The sequence below is a fragment of the Natrix helvetica genome, assembly GCF_964273705.1.
Source record: "Natrix helvetica genome assembly, chromosome: 6".
Lineage (NCBI taxonomy): Eukaryota > Metazoa > Chordata > Lepidosauria > Squamata > Natricidae > Natrix > Natrix helvetica.
Genome location: NC_138553.1, coordinates 29,759,877 through 29,782,250, shown reverse-complemented (window position 1 = coordinate 29,782,250; position 22,374 = coordinate 29,759,877). Strand labels below are relative to the sequence as shown.

The 22,374-nt window shown below is 39.8% G+C and overlaps 1 protein-coding gene across 1 annotated transcript in view; it reads left to right on the top strand.

Annotated features, from left to right (window-relative positions):
- Positions 1–538: 538 nt before the first annotated feature.
- Positions 539–22,374, top strand: part of TMEM184B (transmembrane protein 184B) — a 46,328-nt gene continuing 24,492 nt past the window's right edge. The window contains exons 1-3 of the mRNA XM_081958529.1: positions 539–874; positions 7,763–7,985; positions 15,363–15,528. Coding sequence (XP_081814655.1) covers positions 7,782–7,985; positions 15,363–15,528 — 370 coding nt within the window. The 5' untranslated portion in view covers positions 539–874; positions 7,763–7,781. The remainder of the gene's footprint in view (positions 875–7,762; positions 7,986–15,362; positions 15,529–22,374) is intronic.

Below are 22,374 nucleotides of genomic sequence, written 5' to 3'. Positions count from 1 at the left end.
TTGGCCAACAAGAAAACTTCCCCAAAGATAAGATGCCCAAATTCTAGAATTTCTCCAAAATGTTACAAAGTAGACAACACATTTGTAGTACTGCAGGATTCTTTGGTTGGGTTTGCAGATTACATGAAGCGTCATGGGTGATCATTAAAATCTAAAGAAGTTAGAACTAACTTAAGAACTCCATCATTACCAGTCTGCCTGCTGCACCCTAAAGATCCAACGAGAAAACCTATTTTCATACCTCGTACTTCAATCTGAAGTACAAATTGAATCGGATGTTAAATAATTGAAGCCGTTCTTGGACTTTCGCTCCAAGAACGAAAGATGGGTAGCGAGAGAAAAAACACGACGGCACATCTTTTAAGCAGAGCCGCGTCCGCCCCGCTGAGGCCCGCAGGAGAATCCCTCTCCGAAGGAGGGGCGGGGGGAGAGGAGGAGGAGAAGACGGCGCCATCTCCTGAGAGGCCGCTGGTTATGTCACCCGCTTGTGGCTCCTCCCCCTCCCTCTCAGGCGGGAGGGGAGCAGTGAACGAGGAGGTGCTCCAAAAGGGAAGCCAGAAGCCTTCGCGCCTGCGCAGTGCGATTTCGCGTCTTCGTCTGTAAAATTTCTCCTTCTCTCACCCTCCCCTTTTCTTCTTCTTCCAAGCCCATTAGGGCCGCGGCGGTGAGCCCCAGTGGAGGATTTACAAGTGGCTCCGCGACGGGACGGAAAGCAGCTGCCAAGCCACGGGGCTGATCGGGGAAGCTTCGGCCCGGCCATGGGGTCCTGAGTGCTTTCCTCCCCGCCCGTTCCCTTGAGCCCCGGAGGGTCGGGTTCCCTGGCAGAGAAGGGAAGGGGAGCGGCGGCGGCTGGTGTTTGCAGTGCCTCGTGGCGGTGAGGGCTCATTGGGAAGCCGGAGGGAGGGATGGGGAGGAGGGATCGGTGCTGAGATGATGGACATAGCGGCAGAGCGGTGGCCTGACTCCCCCGGGTGGGGAGGGGAGTTTGCTGCCTGGCACTTGCAGCGGTGTTGACGGGCATCTGGCCGCGATAATTCTCATACTGAGTGAGTGAGAAAGATGTGAAAAAGCGAATGGCAGCGAACTCCTGGCCGGGGTTGATGGCGCAGGAGGATGGGAGGTCCTGAGATACACCTTGGTGTTGCCCACTTGTAGTAAAAATAGCTGTGGGTGGTGAGTAGGCACAGCCTAGGTCTACAAGGGGATCAACGTGGCACCACTGAAAAGTGGGTTTCGAGTTACTAATCAGCAACATGGTCTGGACTCAGTTTATGATAATAGAGTATGAGTTTTACAGGTAGTCTTCAACTTATGACCACAGTTGAGCTCAGAATTTAGGTTGCTAAGTGAGAAATTTGTTAAGCAAGTTTTGTTTCATTTTTTTTATTTTGCTTGCCCTTTTGTTAAGGGAATCACTGCAGTTGTTAAATTAATAACATGGTTAAGTGAATCTAGATTTTGCTGGTCGAAAGGTAAAACATGATCACATGACCCCCGGGACACTGCAACTGTTATAAATGTGAGTGAGTTGTCAAGCATCTGAATGTAAATCACGTGACCATGGGGATGCTGTAACAGTTATGTGAAAAATGGACATAGGTCACTTTTTTCAGTGCTGTTGTAACCTCAAACTGTCACTAAGCGAACTGTTGTAAGTTGAGGACTACCTGCACCTATATAAATTGACAGCTCAGCTTTTTTTTCACTGTAGTTAAAGCAATTTAAGCGTTTATAATACAGAACGATAACCCCATGGTTTGTCAGAGGTGCAGCAAGGTTCTTAAGTACATTGTGTGTAGTTAAAGATGGGTACTGTGCACCGTAAAATAACAATAAGTTCTGATGGGAATGGTTGTAGGAGAAATGGCATATTTAGTGCCACATTACTCGATGGGTTCTGTGATTACCTGAATAATTATGTACATTTCATATAGAACATACTTTGTTCTTTCCATCTGAGAATTTGCATGCAAATACTAAAATTTGAAGGGTCATCATTTAAAAAAAAAGAGAATGTTTATATAAGTTAAGCATGCTAATTTAGAAAATCTCTTCCTCCTATCTTTCCATTAGTTGAATCTCCTACCTTTCTCATCCTCTACAGTTTCAGTGCTATTGATTATTTCCTGTTGCTTGAGATGGGAATCATGACATACTTTTAATTCACAACCCCATATTTCAAAATACAGAAATGCCTATTAGTCTTACTAAGTAGAAATCTATTGAATATGTAAAGCCCAGTAAAGCCCTTTATATTTCATAGCTCAGTAGCATATCTTTATTTTTTCTAATTTTTATTAATCAGCTAAATGTACATCAGTCTTCTGAAAAGAGTAAATAGATGTTACTGTATATTACTGTATATAGTGATCAATTACTTTTTATATATTAGAAACGAACTCTAACGGTCAACAGCAGCAATTCCTTAAATTTTCTGCCAGTGGTATAGGATGCCAAGGAGAAAGGACAATAATGAACTATGAAGACAGGATTTAAGTATGCATTCACTTATTTTTAAAATTACTTCACGCCTACCTAATTTGTTCTTGAAGAATTACATTTAGAATTTCACTTCGATTTCTGTCAAGATAATTAATCCTGTTTAACCCTTTGGGAGTCTTTTTAAAAACTAATCTGTAACTCTCACAATGGTTAAAAAAATCAACTTTTAATATAGGATGGATCTTGCAAATAACTATTTTCAATACATGGTAGATTACTTTCTGAAAGAATAGCGCTTTGCATTCATATTGTCAACTTATCAAAGCTGTATGTTTCAATTAGAATATTAGTGTCTGATGTAATTTGACTCAAGTTTTTCTGCCTTGGAGTTTTCATTTTTTAAAAAGACAAACTAGCAACAGCAAAAGTATTCACTGCAGGTTAGTTTTGTTTGTCAGTGCAAATGCTGAATGAGAAGGCAACGGATTAGCTTGTGTCCAGGGAGTATGAACATGAAGACTTGAACATATAATGCAGCATGGTGATCATTTTAATCACCCCTGTGGGATGCAATTTACTGGAAACAAATAGGGGAGGGGTGAATTAAAAACCAAATCCTATCTGCTGTACAATATTATTTTAAACATATATTAACTATTGTGCTCGCGTTATACAGCAACATTTAGCTTTGGCCATATATTGCAGGTTAAGGGCATTTTATGATGAAAACTATTACCATATATATGAAACTATGTTATGGAAATAGCAGAGGTTGTACAGGTAGACCTCAATTTACAACCACAATCGGGACCAGAATATGCAGTTGTGAAGCAAGGCATCATGTGACTGGGCCTGGATTTAAATGACCATTTTTACTGCACCAAGTCTGGCTTCCTCAATTGACTTGTTGGAAACCAATTGGGAAGATTGTAAATTTTGATCACATGACCATAAGATGCTGCAGCTATGGTAAATGCTAGCTGGTAGTGTGACAGTCATACAAGTGTAAGTCAAGTCCAGGCTGTCACTTTTGTGAGGCCGTCAAACGTTTAAACTGTTGTTAAATGAACAGTCATAAATTGAGACTACCTGAAATACTCTAAGGCACAGGTCACAAACTTGCTGTGTCATGTTGCTGTCACATGATGTTTTGCAACATTTTCCCCATTTGCGGAGCTGGGGGTGGGCGTGGCCTGCGCATGACGCATCTGGCCCATCGGCCACTAGTTTGATACCCCTGCTCTAAGGCATGTTTCTAGCCATTATGTTCTGCAGCAGTTCATATATTCAGTTTCTTGCATGGGAGGCTCATCTTCTATATAAAGATCTTTAATTAAATACTGTACATATTGAAAATTTAAGCATATAACATTACTTTTCAACTTGTATTTGCTCACAGACACACCTGTCTAACTTTCTTTTATTTGGATTAGCCGATTCCACCCATATTAATTATTTCTCTTTTTTAACTTTCTTTCACTGTTCAGTATTCAAGCAAACAAGTTATTTTACATTATTCATCTTCCTTCTGTGTTAAATAAGTTATGCAGATCAACAACGAAAGCCTTTTACCATGAAATTCTTTTTTCAAGAGAGTTTTTCTCCTCTATTAACTTCTATTTTTCTTTGGTGCATGTGTTGGGGGGGATTGTAAAATATATGTATGTGGTATAGTCAGGACATTCTTTTTTTGGGAAAGAAACAGGAAATAAGTCAAAAGGGAGTAGTCTAGTTACAACTTACTACTTTTCCTTTGAATATATCAGACAAAGGCTACTGTAGGGTGTGTCTATTTCCTAGCATCATTATGGCAATCTCTATTCGCAATATTAAGAAGAAACGAAACAAAAACTGAATGCTGCAAGTAGAAATTCATTTTCAGAAACTGATCAAGTTAGAATGGAAATGGGCATAGTTTCCCGCCCTCTAATTCTTCAAAATAATATCCAGTTATTTTTGAGATGAGTCAAGTAAATGGATTTACATCAAGTTATTTTGAATAATCAAATTCTCTAGTTCTAGTAACACAGATTTTTATCAGCAATAAAGCATATTGTAGTAATTAGTTTGTGGGAAATAAATCACAGGCTTAAGATATTGATTATTATGTCTTTAGTTATAAGCAAGCAACAATTCAAAAATGTGAGTTTTAAGCTCCTACCTGTCCAGATGGAGAAGAAAAGTCAATTTTCTCTGCTATTCAACACTACATAGATAGATCCTCCACTCACTCAAAAACAACTACCACATCATGCCAATACAAATTCTATACAGGTAGTCCTCAACTTACAACCATTCGTTTAGTGAAGTTACAGCAACACTGAAAACGGGACTTCTGACTTGTTTTTTCACGCAACTGTTGCAGCATCCCCAAGGTCATGTGATCAAAATTTGGCTGCTTGGCAATTGTTTCATATTTATGAAGGTTGTAATGTCCCAGGTTCATATGATCCACTTTCTTCTGACAACAAAAGTCAGTGGGGAAGCTAGATTCACTTAACCATGTTACTAATTTAACAACTGCAGTGATTCACTTAACAAGTGTGGCAAAAAAGGTCACAAAATGGGGCAAAACTCACTTAACAGCCATCTCTTTTAGTAACAGACATTTTGGCCAGCACCAGTTCAGGGGTTCCTTCCCCCCCCCCGGGGGGGGAGAGAAACAGAGGGAGGCAAAGATAAAGAAAGAGAGAGGGGGGAGGGAAAGAGAGAGAAAGAGAGAGAAGGAAGAGAGAGAGAGAAAGAGGGGGGGGGAAGAGAAATGATATTACAAAAGTGTAATATTGTTGCTAAATCTAATATTTCAAAAGCAGGGGGAAAAAAGAAGGCATGAAAGTGCATTTATCATGTTTTTCTTAGAACAATTAGTTGAACTCTGCATTGTTTATCATTATTTTAGGTAGTGAAACCGCATTATTCAGGTTAATTTGCACTAAATAAGCGGGCTTTGGGTTGCAGTTTGGGCACTCAGTCCCTAAAAGGTTCGCCATCACTGTTTTAGAGGGACGTTGAAGCTCTTGGAGATTTATCTGACCTCAGGATCAACTGAATAGGGCTTCTGGTTCCTCTAGTCCAGTGTTTTTCAACCTTGGCGACTTTAAGTCCTGTGGACTTCAACTCCCAGAATTCCCCAGCCAGCTATGCTGGCTGGGGGATTCTGGAAGTTGAAGTCTACAGGACTTAAAGTCGCCAAGGTTGAAAAACACTGCTCTAGTCTGCAATCGTGGTGGTACGTCAAGGACTACCTGTAATGTTTCTTTGATCCATTTCTTTGATCCATGTAACAAAGGGAAAATACTTCTGTTTTGCTGATTTCTGCTACTAAACACTGAAGGTTGCCCAAAAAATTTTTTTTGCATTATTCCATTTCAGGTTTGCTATCTTTGACATACTCAGGGTCACTGAAAAAACCCAGGTACAACTTTGGGACAAAGTGAAGAGCATTATTTAGGAAAATTAGCAGGAAGATTCCCAATTCAGCAAGACTGGCTTTTTGCTTTTAGGTGAAAGTAAAATATACTTTACAGGGATGCGGTGGCTCAGTGGCTAAGACGCTGAGCTTGCCGATCAGAAAGGTTGGCAGTTCAGCGGTTTGAATCCCTAACGCTACATAACGGCGTGAGTTCCTGTTACTTGTCCCAGCTTCTGCCAACCTAGCAGTTCAAAAGCATGTAAAAATGCAAGTAGAAAAATAGGGACCACCTTGGTGGGAAGGTAAGTGTTCTGTGCGCTTTCGGCGTTTAGTCATGCCAGCCACATGACCACTGAGACATCTTTGGACAGCATTGGCTCTTCAGCTTTGAAATAGAGATGAGCACACTGCCCCCTAGAGTTGAGAATGAGTAGCACATATGTGCGAGGGGAACCTTTACCTTTACCTAAAATATTCTTGCAAAGAAGACACCCTCCAATATCTGGTTCTAAAATACTGAATTTCACCAACATTCATATATTTGCCTTTTGTCAACTGATTTATAACCATCACAGCATCCTGCAGTTGTGTGATCAAAATTTCAGCACTTGGCAACTGGTATGTAGTTACAATAGTTGCAGGATCCCCAGGTCACATTATTACCCTTTACAAACTTCCCAGGGGGCTTCCCACAAGCAAACTCAGTTGGGGAACTCAGATTTGCTTAATAGCTGTTTGATAGGACCATGGCAAAAAAGGTTGTAAAATTAAGCGAATTTCACTTAATGATGGCATTACCTAATGATGGAGTTCTGGTCCCCGTTCCTAACTAGATAGGTAGCCCCTGACACCATTTTTTAAATGAGAGTTTAAAGATACGACAGTGATAAAAAAAAGTTGTTTCCAACCACTCTTCACACTATTGCAGCATTCTTGCAGTCATGGGATTGAGGCACTTGGCACCCAGCATGTATTTATGATGGCTGGAGCATCCTGGGGGCAAGTCATTGTCATTTGTGACCTTCCCAAATAGCTTCTGACAAACAAGTCAATGGGAGAAGCAAGATTCTTTTAATGATTTGTTTAATGGCTGTGAGGAAAAAAAGGTGATAAAATTGGGTGTGGCTCACTTAACAACCACATAAATGACAGAAGTTCCACTGTCAATTGTGATTATAAATCAAGAACTGTCAGTATTGTAGAGTATAATTTCGGGTTTCTCAAACTAAATGGCTTTGCTGGATTTTGACAACATTATTTTGTCCAGAATAAAAATCAACAGGCTAAAGTTGTCAAAGAAAATACAGTAACTATCTGTATTGTCATAGCTTGTGTGCTGATTACATACTTACTTGTCTTCTTAGGCTGATCTCTAGTGAAGTCTGCTAAGTACCAGAACTTTATATCATTTTTTAAAATGAACTGACTACAGAGATTACTACGTACTGTAGATGTAAAAGCACTTAGATTCTCTTTAGTATCACATCATAATCTCATTTGTATGTTGTGCTTTGGATTGCTGCAGTTTCTTTTTTGGAGGGAAGGTTGTATCAGTTATGGATTTATGTATTTATTTAGTTATTTACTGGGTTTATAAGCCACATAAATTGAAGCTAGTTCTGAGCAGTATCCATCTCAATGTTTTATAGATTGAGCTAAAACAAATATTGCACATTACATTGCTACAGTTTAGTTTTTTCTGTCCTTCTGTGTTTTCTAAACTCGAGGATAACCGTGCTGTATATATTGTAAATGCATATATAGGTTGTACCAATTATTTCCTCTGTATGTTTAGCATTGGAGGAAATTTATCCCCCCGAGATTCATGAAGTTTTGTCTTAGCATTTTTGGATTATGTCTATGTCATTCTGTTGATTTTTTCCCCCTCCTCCTTCCATTTCCCTGTAGGTTTGAACAACAAAAAATAATGATGATTGTAGTAACTGGAGCCATGTCAGTGCCTGAGTCAGAATTCCCTGCCAGCACCCCTGCCACAGCCCCTAATTTATCCAGGATGCCTGAGGATGGCAGCCTCACTGCAGTGGAGCAGCCAACATTTCTAATGACAACAGCTGCCCAGGCCATCTCAGGTTTCTTTGTGTGGACAGCTGTGTTGATCACCTGCCACCAGGTAAAACAAACAATTTAACATTTCGAATTGCTCTCCATCAACTTCATCATCTAGTAGAGAAGAAGCTTGTTTTCCAAAGTGTTGTTTTTCCATTAACACAGGGCTGTCAAACTTGCGTTGGATGCATCACGTGCTGGCCACGCCAACGCCCAATTTAGCGAAGGGAGAAAAAGTTGCAATACATCACGTGACGATGCCGTGACGACACGAGTTTGACACCCCTGCATTAACATATCCCAGTCTCCTTTCAGCTATACGCACTGCTGTTTTGCATGATGTAATGATCTGCAGTATATATATAAGCAATCCTCAACTGAGACTGTTCTAAGAGGGTACGATATATATAATTCCCTTAGGCTCCAAATAAAAAATGGAGGCCGGGGATGGGGGTTAACAGAGTACCTGCCAACACGACCACATGTAACAACCACATTGTGGACTTACAACCACAATTAGGACCAGAATTTCTGTTGTAAGTTGTTGTAACAGTAAGTCAAGTTGCAACCAATTTTATAACAATTATATACCAATCATTAAGCAAATCATCCTGGTCATTAAAGGAATCAGCTTTCCCATTTTTTTTTGCCAGAAATAGACCAGTTGCAAATTGTGATCACTGGATACTGCAACCAGTTGTAAATGTGAGCTGGTTGCCAAGTGCCCAAATTTCAGTCATGTGACGGGGTGATACAGTGATCCTCCATACAAGTATAGATAGAAAGCCACTTTTTCCAAGTCCATTGTAATTTTGTAACTCTCATTAAATGATTGATTGTAAGTCAAGGATGACCTCTATGTGCAAACAGTCATAGGGTGTGAAACTAGCTGACTCTCTTGGTCTAGCCCTCTTTTGGGCTACCGTGTAGCCAATATGAATTTAGGGCAGGCCAATCTACCTAGTGGTTAGCATAGTTCTGTGTTAGCCAATTGTTACCTTAGGCTGAGGGGATTTTAAAGGGCCATGTCCATCCACTGAATAACAGGTTCCATTTTAACAACCAAGAAGCTAAATAGATCAGTCTTTTAAGCAAGATTTTCCTGCATAGGGATTGTTTTATTGTACTCACAGATCTCTTGTCAGAACAAAGGGCTGCAAAGCATGCTGTTTCTCTTTCCTCCTCTTCCTCTACTGTGTTTTTTGTTCTGCATTCTTTCCCAAGCTATCCTGTCTGCAATTTAAAACAAAGGCATTGCTTCACAAATATGTTTTATATGACTTGGATTTTGAATTATATTTTGGTTGAACAGCTTTCCTGGCAGTATGGAAGGGTTACTGCTTCTGTGTTGTTCCAAATCCTCTGCAAGTAGGTCATTGTAATTCAGAGTGATATAACTTGACTTTGAGCACTGATAAACTCATGGCAATCATTGTAGGACAATTTGTTTTTTGAATAAACAGCTTTTCTCTGCCAGTAGATGTATGTTTCTTTAAAGAAGAATTTAAATGTTTTAAAATGAAAACGGTTTATATTTTGTTTTATATCTAGGAGGTTATTTGAGATATATGTTTAATTTTTAGTTCAAGTTATGTGAGTATTCTTTTGATTGAATGCATAATTTCAATACCTAATTTTAATTTGTTTTATAGTAACTCTTCTGCAATGTTAAATTTAGAGGTGGGGAGGCTGCAAACCTGATACGCATTGAGTCTCCAAATTCTCTAAACTGGTCCTGTCTCCAACATTGTTTTCCTTAATGAACAGGTGTAACCATCCTTTTGGGACAAACCCAAAAAAGTATTGAAAAAGAGCATGGGGCTTTTTTCCTTTAGTTGCAATACAAATGATTATTGATGATAATTTCTTAAAAATAAGGGTACTGACAATTTCAAGACTAATGCGACTCAATAGTGTATAAGAGAAATAAGGTTCAAAATTCTGCAAATATGCCAATGGGAATTGAAATGGCTAGGAAGCTAGGTGTATTTTTTTCCAGCTTGCTTTTTAATTGATTATACCCACTTCTTTTCAAAAAAGGAATATAAGCAGTAATTATAGGGAAAAGTGAAGCAATATGAAATTTACAGAAAATCAAATGTCTCTTTTAGCTTTTAAAACAATGAGGCAAATTGTCATTTCAGCCCCGGAGACATTTAGATAAGGTTAAAGTAGGGTAAGATAGGATAAGATTGGATAGAATAGGCTAACCTTTATTTACACATACATACATACATACATACATACATACATACATACATACATACATACATATAGATACACACACACACACACACACACACACACACACACACACATATACATGTATATATTAATCACAGTCCATTTTGAATACATAGCAGAAAAAAAAGAGTATTCTAGAATTCTTCATCATTTGTGTTATATAAGCAATGCACTTCGCTTATGATAATATGTTTGGCTAATTTAGGAATTTTATAAATTAATTATATAGGGATAGGTGGAAGGATGAGATGATGATGAAAAACTGTGATTCATAAGGTTTAATAACCCTTCGGCATTATCTTCCCACTTTGTACCTCTGTTTGGTCTCAGTACACGGAATAAATAGCAATGTTTGATTCTTTCTTCCCATTCTATATGCCATCATCATTATGACTAATTTCACTGCAGTGAAAAGAAGAGATATATCCACTTTTGTCCCATCTTAGCCTTTGTACCATAAAGTCTAGCTGCTGACTTTTATCAGATACCAACGCAAAACAAATGTGACTTTCTCTTTTGCAATATTATGCTTACATAGGTAAACTCTGCCATTTAGCAATCTTGTTGAGCACTTTTTAATTATTAGATAGTGACTATCAGTTATAGAACTTCTGCATGCAATTGAATCAACTGGTGGATTAGGATTCAGAAGTGGATTACTCTCAGGCCCAAAACGAAGAATGGCCTACAGTAATTCTTCCAAGATGAGTTATTTATTGTTTCACACCTATAGACATCTTGCCAGACTGAGGACTTCACGGTCTACCTGTATAATATGTGAATTATTAGGGAGGGGCTCTTTCCTCATGTTATCTGGACTAAATTGCAATTTACTTCTCTGGAATGTACTCCTTACCTTCTGGGGATCCATCTCCTGGCTAAATTCCATCACATCTATTCATCTTGTTAATTCTACTTCAAAATTTGACCAGGTCCTAGGCTCATAATAGAATTCTAGAGTACAAGAACAGGGAATTCCTGTTCCATTATCTATCTACTGTTATAGAGTTGCTACAAAAGATTGTCATGAGCACTAATCTAACAGTTTTTAAAGACATTCATGGATCCGTCTATAGTTTTCAGATGTGATCTTATAGTTAAATGAGTCTGCAAAACTATGTACTTTCTGATTGCCAGATGCTAGGAATAAGGGAAAAAAACTATTTGCTTCCAGTTTGTAAATTTTTCAGTTTGTAAGTTCTGTTGGCTGTCCATGGAAACAAAATGATACTTTTAATCAAGCAAAACAAATTTACTGTGCATTTATTTTGCATGATATTGCTATATTAATTATATTCTAATTAAAGGGTTATATCAAAGTTTTGATTTGAACTGTTTGAAGCAATAATTGAACATTTTCATCATGAGTTTTGTACTTTCAACGGAATTGACATGAAGTTTCAAAGAATTTCTTTTTTCAGTAGTTTCTGTATTGAAATACTTAGTACTTTGCTGTCTAGAAAACCATTCAGTCCAGGAAAAGCCTATTTCAGAATTACAATTAATAATCAACATTTTCCAACCAGTCCAAATATTAACTTGCAGTGGAAGTGTGCTGTTAAATTAAACACAGAATTTTAGACATATTTTTAAAATTATTTTAAAAGTTGAATTTTTTGGCTTTTGAAAGCATGAAGTACATTGTAAGCATGAAGTTCATTGAAAGCATAATTGACTTATAATGCCTACTACAATTTTAATTTTTGTGTTATAGCATTTCCTGTTTCTGGTTTCCAAAAACATACTAGGATTGTGATGGTAATCACATGATACAAAGCATTGCCACAACACAAAGATGGGAATGACCTGCTGTATGCAATGTGCATTTGTGTTATAGCACTACCGTATTTTTCGAAGTATGACACACCTTTTTCCCTTATAAAAGAGGCTGAAAATCTGGTGCGTCTTATACATTGAATACAGCATTTTTTGCCTCCTGAAGCCCCACCCCTTCACAAAAATGGCCGTGGAAAGCCTGTAGAAGGCTTTCAGAGAGCTCTTCGGGGCTGGGGAGGCCAGAAATGAGTGAAAAATGGGCCGTTTTTTGCTCAATTCCCCCCTAGCCCCCAGGAGTACTCTATAAACCTCCTAAAGGCTATGCATGCAATTTTTTTGACAAAAAACAGGCCCGTTTTTGTTCGTTTTTTGTGGGGCCCACCCCCCAGGAGCATTCTGCAAGCCCCCTAAAAGCTATTCATGCCTTTTTTGGGGGAAAAAATGGGCCCGTTTTCGCGAAAAACAGACTGTTTTTGGGAGGTTTGCAGAGTGCAAAAACCTTTTTTTCCAAATTTGCCTCTTCAAAACCTTGGTGCATCTTATACTCTGAAAAATACGGTATATTGAAACTGCATTGTAGTTTAGATACAATTTAGATTTAGATACAATTTAGATTTTGTCAGGTTGTAAACTGTATCTAATTAATCTGATAGTGAAGCTGATTGACTTTACTATCCTTTTTTTTTTTTGCCAAAAACTTTTTTATTTATTTTTAATTTTCAAAACAAACATAAAAATCCTCCTTCTTTACATCCTGTAGAAAGTGTATCAGTTGGTTACAAACGGTTTTTGTGCATCTCTTCTACCGTCATCAAGTATAATTCATATTAACTCTAGTATCTTAACTCAAATGTTTATACAGTACATATTACCATCATCATACCTCCACTTTTATTTGACTATAATTGTTTAAATGTCCTTCATCATGAAATATAGCAAAATGTAATACATAACCACATATTGGCATTTCATTTACTTATTTATAAAATCCTCCATTAACATTAAATCCTTATATCCTATTCTAGCTAAACATCCATAATATTTAATAACAAAGTTTTCTAATCCTCCTTTCCAAATCGCTGTTTACAATTTACATCCAATTTCCTTATATTATACCCATACATATATATAGAGTATTATTATTATCCTTTCTTTATTTGGCTATATTCTATGTCACAACATTTCCCCCCTAATAATCAAAACTTAACTGTGTCTAATTTAGTTCTCTTTTATTGTTATTATTATTATTAATCTTTATATATAATCTCAGGTATCATTAAATATTCATATCCAATTTTTGCTTATCATAACACTACACATTGTATACAGTATTATCATTATCATTTTTTTATTTGACTATACCTATTGTCACTAAGTTTCACTAGGTTTAGCTAGTAGTTTTAAATTATACTCTTCCATCTATCAACCTGTATCTTTCCAATAACAAAACAATCTTATGTCCTCTGCCATTTGTGGTATCAATCTTCTAAGCTTCTTCTTTATCAGCTTTGTATGGACTAGTCCTAGCAACTCCTTGCTTGTAAGGTCTCTCATATAATCCTGATGCCCTCTTTCTGCTTCTTTGTTCCATTTGTCTTTAGTTGTCAGAAGTGTTGTCCATATTTTCATTAATAAAGTTTCATAGTCCATAAATTCTTTACTTTTTTCTTCTTCTTCTATGTCTTGCCCTTTGAAATAGGTTTCCTCTCCATTTATTTCCTCTTTCAGTATTCCATTCTTTGCATTTTCAAAAACAAACCAATTACCATAAATGTCAGCAAGTTTAATAGCTTTATATTCATTTTCCACTTCAATTCTTTGGATTTTAATCCCCTCATTTTGCATTTGATGAACATCATCAAATTTTCGATCATGTCTTTCTGTTCCAAAAGTTCCAGTTTTTGTTCAATCCTCTCATATGTATTTGTTAATTTTAATAATTCTGAAAATATTGTCTGCAGGCTTACAATCTCTCCATTTTCATGACAGTCCTCCATCTTAAACAAAGAACTCTCGCTTGGAAGGTTTTTTTAAGTTAAAACATGGATTCACAAAAGCTGTTTTTTTTCCTCTTCTCTGGTTGAAAACATGCTTCAAAGGGACATTTGGCTTACCCCTATCGCTCTGTAATGAGCCGTCAAAACAAACCGCAAAGAAAGGAAAAAGCTCCAATCAACAAAACCTCCCGGCATGTAGCACTTTTAAAACATTTCTTTTTTTATATCTGTTTTATATTTCAAATTAGAAAAAGAGGTCCAGTCTTTAAATGAATTAAATAATAATAATACAGCGATGAAAGAGGAAAGCTTTGGTTTATAAATCACCGAGAGTCACAGAAAAAAAAGATAAAAACAGAAGACTTAATCCGTCCATTTTAAAAAGCTTATAAAGGTTTCATCCATGAAGATAGCATATTAAAAAATGGGATAACCACTGTCCAGAACCGTTGCAAGATTAATTTCGCCGCTTGATTCTTCTATTCTTCAATTTAAATCAATTTTTAAGTTTTTATAGGCAATCTCTCTTTTAAAACAATGAAGATTCCTTACCAGCTGGAAACACTTTCACTTTCCATTCCTTCTGTTTTGGGGCCGCCCCGACTTCATCAGCCTTGGCTGGATTTTTTGTCACCAGCTTGAAGAAATTTCTCTTGCTTCTTTCGGGGATTTTGCGATATCCCCGAGTTCAGCAAGACGTATTCTTCCTGTTCACTGTCTCTACGGGACAGTTTAGATCCGTTTGGACCCCCCCAGTGGCAAAAGTGTCGATTGCGATCTCAGAGCATTGAGATCGCACATCGTGTCGTCGCGACTTCAGTCCCGCCCCTGACTTTACTATCCTTATCTTTTACTAGAAGACAGAATTTTGTGACTAATCATAGATTGTATCGTATTAGATTAAAACGATTTATTTTGACATTAAAATTAACACCAATGGAAAATGATCTCATTAAAATTCACATTCCTGTTTTTGTAATATGGAATTAGCAAATTTCCTGTTTTGTAGTATCACCGGAATTTCACTGAAAATAAAATGTACATCTTCATGTTATATGAACTGCAGGACAATTGCTTTTTTATTATATTAAAGGTATTATGGAGAATATAATTGAAATAATTTTGGAACATGTATGTTTATTAATTATTTTGTAAATTAATATCACATGTTATTTTCTAGAATAACAATAGAAGGGTAATATGATGTATGTCAGCTTCAGTTCCTAGAGAAAAAGCAGAATCTAACTATAATCAATGAAGGGAAAACTTCCAGTGAACACATCTGACTAAATTATTATCTTTCATTATAAGAAAGCTAGGGAAAAATACTCTTGTTTGGGGTGTCCAGATCTTTTGAGTTTTGCATTGATTTTCTTTACTCCATGATTGGATTCTGATCACAGCCTCCATTTTCTCTTATTTAGATCTACATGCACCTTCGCTGCTACAGTTGCCCCAATGAGCAACGCTATATTGTCAGGATCCTTTTCATCGTTCCCATTTATGCTGTTGACTCATGGCTCAGTCTCCTTTTCTTCACCAATGACCAATACTATGTTTATTTTGGGACAATACGGGATTGTTATGAAGGTAAGGTGTTTGAAAGCCTGGGAAGTGGGGGAAAGGAAGGAATGGTCACCATATTAAAAATGATGTTTTTTCTCTTACATTTGATTCTGTGAAAGTACATGCTGCTTCTGACCAAGCTTATATCCATAAGCCCCCCCCCCTCCCCCGAGTGCATCACCTATTGATAATTTCTGGGTTCCAGAATTGAAGTTCTCTGAAGTAGCCAATTGATATATTGAGAGAAAAGGCCTATTTTTACAAATAACGTTTGTGGTATTCTACAATAGAGAAAGAGATGTAAGTTGATATTTCTCATTATGTAGAAAAGGAAGTTAGATATAAACTGACAGATATTCTAGATTCTCTAGGTCTAGGATAGAACTCCATTGTACATGCAGCTGAAAGGCACTTGTTCTTGGGGGCTGGCTGCAAACACCCCATGCTACAAACAGTTTGTGTCAAAATCCTGCTTGGATTTCAACACAGACCTTTTTCAGCCAACCCTCAGAAATCAGAGGGAGTTCTCTCAGCAGGCGGTAGCAACTTGGGACTTCCATGTTAGCTTCCCCATTGACTTTCTGGGGAAGCCGTCGGGTTAGATATCAAATGGCAATGACATGATTGCAATCCATTGTAAATGCAAACTAGTTGCCAAGTGTTTCGATCACAATCACATAAATGTGACGACACTGCAACTGATATAACTTTGGGCACAGTCCTAAGTCTTTTCATTCAGTGCCATTGTAATTTTGAATTCCGGTATCGTGTTTAAGTGAGGAGCATCTGTTCTTACATGTAACATTCTTTTAAGTACTTGAAGAATGCTATCCTTTAATCATCTTTTCTTGAAACTAAAAATAACCAACTCTTTCCAGTTCTCTTTGTGGATCTTAGCTCTAGTCCCTAATCATTCCCACTGCCTTTCTGAGAATTTGTTCCAAAGACTCTGAATCCTTCTTTAAAAGTATGTGCCAAATTAGAGCAGAATCAAGGGGAACAATTCTTTCCTAATTTAGAAATATATTGATGCAGTATAGAAGTGGTTTTTTTCCCTTCTTTGGAAATCTTCTTAATACACTGCTGGTTTTATGTTCCAAGATCTTTTTCATAAGTACCATTATTAACAAGATAACCCAATCTTTTATCTTTACATTTCATGTTTGTTTCCTAAGTGAAGAATTTTACAAAATTTCATCTTTTTAGGACATTTCTCCAATGAATATATGAATTATTTATTTATCAAATTTAGAGACCATCTATCTCACTCACAGAGCAACAGTAATAGGATTTTAGATATTCCATCACATTTTACACTTAACTGCAAATGTTATGAGCATTTTCTCCATTAACATTGTATCTATTTATTTGGATCATGTCCTGCCTTTCATTTCAGCAGGCTCCTATATTTTGTTAAAACAGTAACCCTGTGAATTAGGTGAGCTAAAAGGGAATGGCTGGCCCAAAACCCCAGTTTTTTAATTTTTGTTTTGTTTCGTTACGTTCTGCATGTGCAAGATTGTAAACAAGCTTTTGCCTTAAAATACATTTTTTTAAAGTAGAAGGTCACCCTTTTGCCAACACTTTAGTCTAGAGGTCTTCCAACTTGGCAACTTTAAGACTTGTGGACTTCAACTCCCAGAATTCTCCAGCGAGCTGGCTGGAGAATTCTGGGAGTTGAAATCCACAAGTCTTAAAGTTGCCAAGTTTGGGGACCCCTGCTTTAGTCAAAGGAGAAAATTTGCAGTTATTTATATACATTTTAAGGATAGATATTTTTTTCTAAGTTCAGTATTGGGACAAAAACAACACTTTAGAAAGCATGGAACCAGGACATCAGCACATTTTTTCAGTATTTCAGGAAACCAATAACCAGCACCTGGAAATTTAAAATAACTGAAAATAAACAAATATTTCCTGACTATGTTTATACTAACTCAAGCATCAAGCCTGCCTTTTCTCTCTGTTGTAATATCATACTAGATCATGTATGATTTGTTTGAATCAAGTAGCAATCAAAAGCTCTACATTTTTTGTTTCTTTAATTTTTTTCACCATCATTGAGCAATTAATATACTAATTCATTTTTCTTTTATTTTTAACATATCTAAAAATGTTCACCTTTTTAATATTCACTGCCTCCTTTGCTAAGCTGAGCTCATTATGAGCTTTCTCTTTCCTGCTCTACAATTCCAGGCTTCCCATCTTCCTTTATGACCACACAAATGTCATCAGCGGTGGGATTCACTTACCTTCCCTACCGCTTCGCAAATGTGCATGCGCAGAAGATCGGGCATTAGGCCGGGGCGGGTGGACGGAGCATCCCGCAGCCGTTACCGGTTTTCCCGAACTGGAGACAACAGTTGAATACCACCTCTGAATGTCATCCTCTTTTCAGTATCTTGTGTATCGTTTCTTGCTTTCAGGTCTGCCGCAAGCTTTTTGTACAGCTACTCCAGTTTCTTTATGTTCTCCTCTGTTATTCAAATTATTTATAATTGTTTTTAATGCCACTTTCTTTAGGAACATTGACTTATTGTAGGAACCTTTTTCCTACCAGCTTCTCCTCTCATAGGGTCCTAGTTATCATTTCTCAGAATTAAATAAAATTCACTTTTTGGAAGACCAAGATACATATTAGATGGTGGTCAGTTTTAGTTTCTCCTAAAGTCCAAATCATTCCATGGTGACTTTCCCTTGAGTGTACTTAACTCAGATTTTCTTAACTAGCTCTTCTTTATTGATTAGTTTTAGGCCAAGAATCCTGTTGGGCCTTTCTTTAACCTCTGTAGCAGGAAATTGACACAGAAAACCTTCAATCTAAAATTAGAGCATTTGTATTCATTATCAGAATACAATGATAACAATGCAAATAGAAAAAATGTCACTCCTATTTTTTTAATGCTGTGGTTCGTTTGATCACACAATTCAAGAGAATAGATATTCTCATTTCCAGAACATGATTATCTTAAAAGCATTTTGGCATGACATATTTTTTGTTCTGAGACAAGCTCTTTAAGGGAATTGATGTCATGCCCTCCTTAGGTGACTCATCCTAAGAGTAAGAGGATGACTAGGAGGTGGCTAAATCAAGATATCCACAGAGCTAGGCCCAAACATAAGGACTTGCAAAGAACCAATCCCCAAGTTTGAGGTTTGTTTCTTACAGCACTAGTGCAGATTCTCTAGCATACCCTCTAGCTCCAAGAGAGACCCAAGCAAAATACAATCAAATATCAAAGAACTGAAATGTACAGAAATACATGACAGTAGGAAAGAGCTCTGTGAGAATGATTGCTTTTCCAGGGCGCTGCTCTGGAGAGTCCAAGCAAGCAAGGGTTAAATACAGTCAATCTGCCCAGAACTGAATTGAAACTTTAAGGCACGCCTCTGGTGCTGACTACCTTCAGTTTTTTTCAATTCAGCTAGCCCAGTGGACGCGCTTTTGAGTTTCTCTTCAGTTCTACAGATTGCTTGGACTCTCCTAGAGTTAAAAGTAGGGGAAGAAATTCCTTCATTGTGTCCATTACGAGAAGTCTTGGTAAGAGAAAATTCCTTTCCTTTTAATTGGCTATTTGCTCACCTCTTGGTCCTCCTGGTGTCCTGGGCTCGCTCGGGCGCCATAGGGCTACAGGCAGCTGTTGTGGGAGGCGCGTGGGTCGGAGTGCTGACGCCAGCACTGTCGCAGCACCTCCGCTGTGGTAGGGATCCCCGCGGAAGGTTCCGTTGCTGCTGACCACGCTTTGCAGAAGCCAGCATTCGGTTCTTCAGAGCTCCTATCTAGTTCTGGTGGCTATTTTGGGCTGCATGACTGGCGCTGCAGCCAATTTGGGAAACTGGAAGTTCCTTCCGCCATTTTGTTTAGCCATTGGGGCTCAACCAGATCAGGGGCAACCCGTTTCCGATAGTGATGAGGAAGGCCAGGAGTTCTCTCTCACTGCTTCTCTCGCCATGGCAGCTTCTCCAGGTCCCTCATTGGCTGACCAGGCCAATCTCTTCCCCTGTCCTTCAGACCTGGAGGAAGGGCCAGTTCCCGTGGGCCCCTTGGCATCCCAGCAACCGGCCGCCCGACCCATTTCATGGGTTTGACCTGTCGAGGACTAGGGCACTAGCCTTTCAGCAGAGATGCAGGTGGTCATTAACAGGGCTATATCCCAGGGCATAGAGGCGGGCATGCTGCAGCGGGGCAAGCGCCCGCACAAGACCTGACATCTCCAGCTCTAAGTTACCCCTAGAGAGGCATCCTTGACCCAGCCTTCTCAGTCTCCACATTCTTCTCTGGCCAGTGAGGATTCTGACTGGGAGGAGGAGGACATCCTACCTAGGCCAGAACCTGTGTTTTCAGGAGACGAAGGTGTTGCCTCCGAAAAGCCTGTCTTTTCGGATTTGTTTAAGTTTGCCAACTTCAAAACCATCTTGAATAAGGTTTCGACCCACTTGGGCGACTAACGATCCAGATGACCTATCGGGACCTCTTTGAGGAGCTTATATCGGCCCAAGCTTGCCAGTTCCCAAGCTTTTTCTGAATGTGGTACAAAAGCAATGGACGCAACCGGCCACCCTTGCTACTCCCAGTGGCAATGATAAGAAGTTGTACACGGCAGATGCCAGTCTGGAGGACTTGCTTAAATTACCTCCCATTGATCTTCCTGTGGCAGCTCTTACCTCATCCTCTGTGCTCCCCCCTGATTTACTGGAGGGACTCAAGGCAGAGGACAAGAAAACAGAGAATGCCTGCCATAAAACTCATCAGGCAGCTTCTTGGGCGATTAAAACATCCGCCTCAGCGTCCTTCCTTTCCAATACCAAACTAAGGCAGGATGTCAATAAGATTATGGCGGCTACTGAGTATACCGCCAACGCCACCCTGAGCGCTGCCAAGTTTGCATCCAGGGCCTTGGTGTCCAATGTCACTACCCATGGCCCAGGCACTGGAATGTCGATATGCATTCAAAGTGGAAGCCTGTTTCTGCCCCCTTTAAAGGGGAGAAGCTTTTCGGGGAGGTCCCGGACCCTGTCCTTGTGGAAAACAAGGACAAAAAGAAGGTAATGCCATCAGTCACTAAGAGGTCTGACCAGATGGGCTCCAACTCCTACAGGAGGCAGCCCTTTTGGAATGCGGAGCCTTCCACCAGCTCCGCTCCCCACCATCGGCAGTACTCACAGCAGGCTGACAGGTCCCAGGACCGTCAACAATTTTGCGACAGACGTCACCAGCAGAATTTCCCCAGGCGTCCCTTTTGAGGGGGGTGTGGTTCCTGACCTTTCAAAAGATATAAGTGACCACCACCATATAGCTCCCATTGGAGGGCATCTCCAGTTGTTTCACGCCCAATGGGAGCAGATCACGTCGGACCATGGGTCCTACAGACAATCCGCTTAGGTCTGACCTTAGAATTTCTCTCCCCTCCCCCCGACACTTCATCCGTTGTCCCACTCCCTCGTGTCCCATCAAAAGGGCTCTCATGGAACAGGAGATCCGGCATCTCAGGGATATCAGAGCCATAGAACCAGTTCCACCAGGTCAAGAAGGAACAGGCTTTTATTCCATTCTGTTCCTGGTCCCCAAAAGCTCGGGGTGTGTGGAAGGGAATCCTAGATCTAAAAAGATTAAACTATCACATAACTTACTGGAGATTCAAGATGCAGTCCCTGCAGTCCATCCTGGGCTGCATCAGGCCAGGAAACATCTTAACCTCCATAGATCTCAAAGACCCCTACCTCCATATTCCCATTTGCAAAGCTCACCGCAGGTTCCTGAGATTTCGTTTATGCCGGCCGCCACTACCAGTACCGGGCCTTGCCGTTCGGCCTGTCATCGGCTCCCAGGATGTTTACAAAGATCTTTGCAGCAGTGGCAGCCTTTCTCAGATCTCGTCCAGTGTGGCTCCATTGCTACCTAGACGACGTCCTCATCCAGTCGTCATTGCCACAGCAGGCGATTCAAGATCTGAGGTACACCATGAGAGTCCTTCAGAACCACGGCTTCTCCGTAAATTTGGAGAAAAGTCATCTTCAACCAACGACCAGGTTGCAGCATCTGGGCGCCATCATTGACACCATTACCTGCCAGGTCTTCCTGTCCCCGAAGCGGGTAGCGAGCCTCAAAGAAAGGGTCCTACGGGTGCAGCGGTCCCCTCACGCCAAAGTCGTGCAGTTGTCGCAACTCCTAGGGAAGATGATATATTGTCTGTCCATCATTCCGTGGGCAAGACTCTATTCTCGTCCCTTGCAGTGGCTCCTGCTGCCCTACCAGAGGCCAACGAGAGCAGCTCAATGAGGTTGGTGTTGGTCTCCCCGAAGGTACGTCAATCCCTCAAGTGGTGGCTGTCTCCAGCCCTGGCGAGGGACACCGGGAGGGAGGGAGGGAGCCGGCCCGTCTCACTATCACGACGGATGCCAGCCTTTATGGCTGGGGAGCCCATCTCCACAATCAAATCACGCAGGGCAGGTGGTCTTCAGCCGAAGCCTCTCACAGCATCAATTGGCTGGAGCTGAGAGCAGTCAGGTTGGCCCTCATCCATTTCCGCCACAACGTACAGGGACATCACGTGAGAGTGCTAACAGACAATGTAGCGACAAAGGCGCACATCAACCTCCAGGGGGCATTTGCTCCAGGTCCCTGATGACAGAAGCCAACGCCCTGAGTCTGTGGGCAGAGAAACATCTCCAATCGATACAGGAAGAGCACATCTCTGGAGTAGCAACATCCAGGCGGACTGGCTGAGCAGGGCCACGGTCGACCACTCAGAGTGGCGACTACATCCGCAACTATTTCAACGCCTGTCGCGGAGACTGTTCTATGTGTTGCCGCCATTGCCTCTTCTTCCCAGAGTCATCCGGAAGATCCTGTCGGAGGAAGTGGAAGTC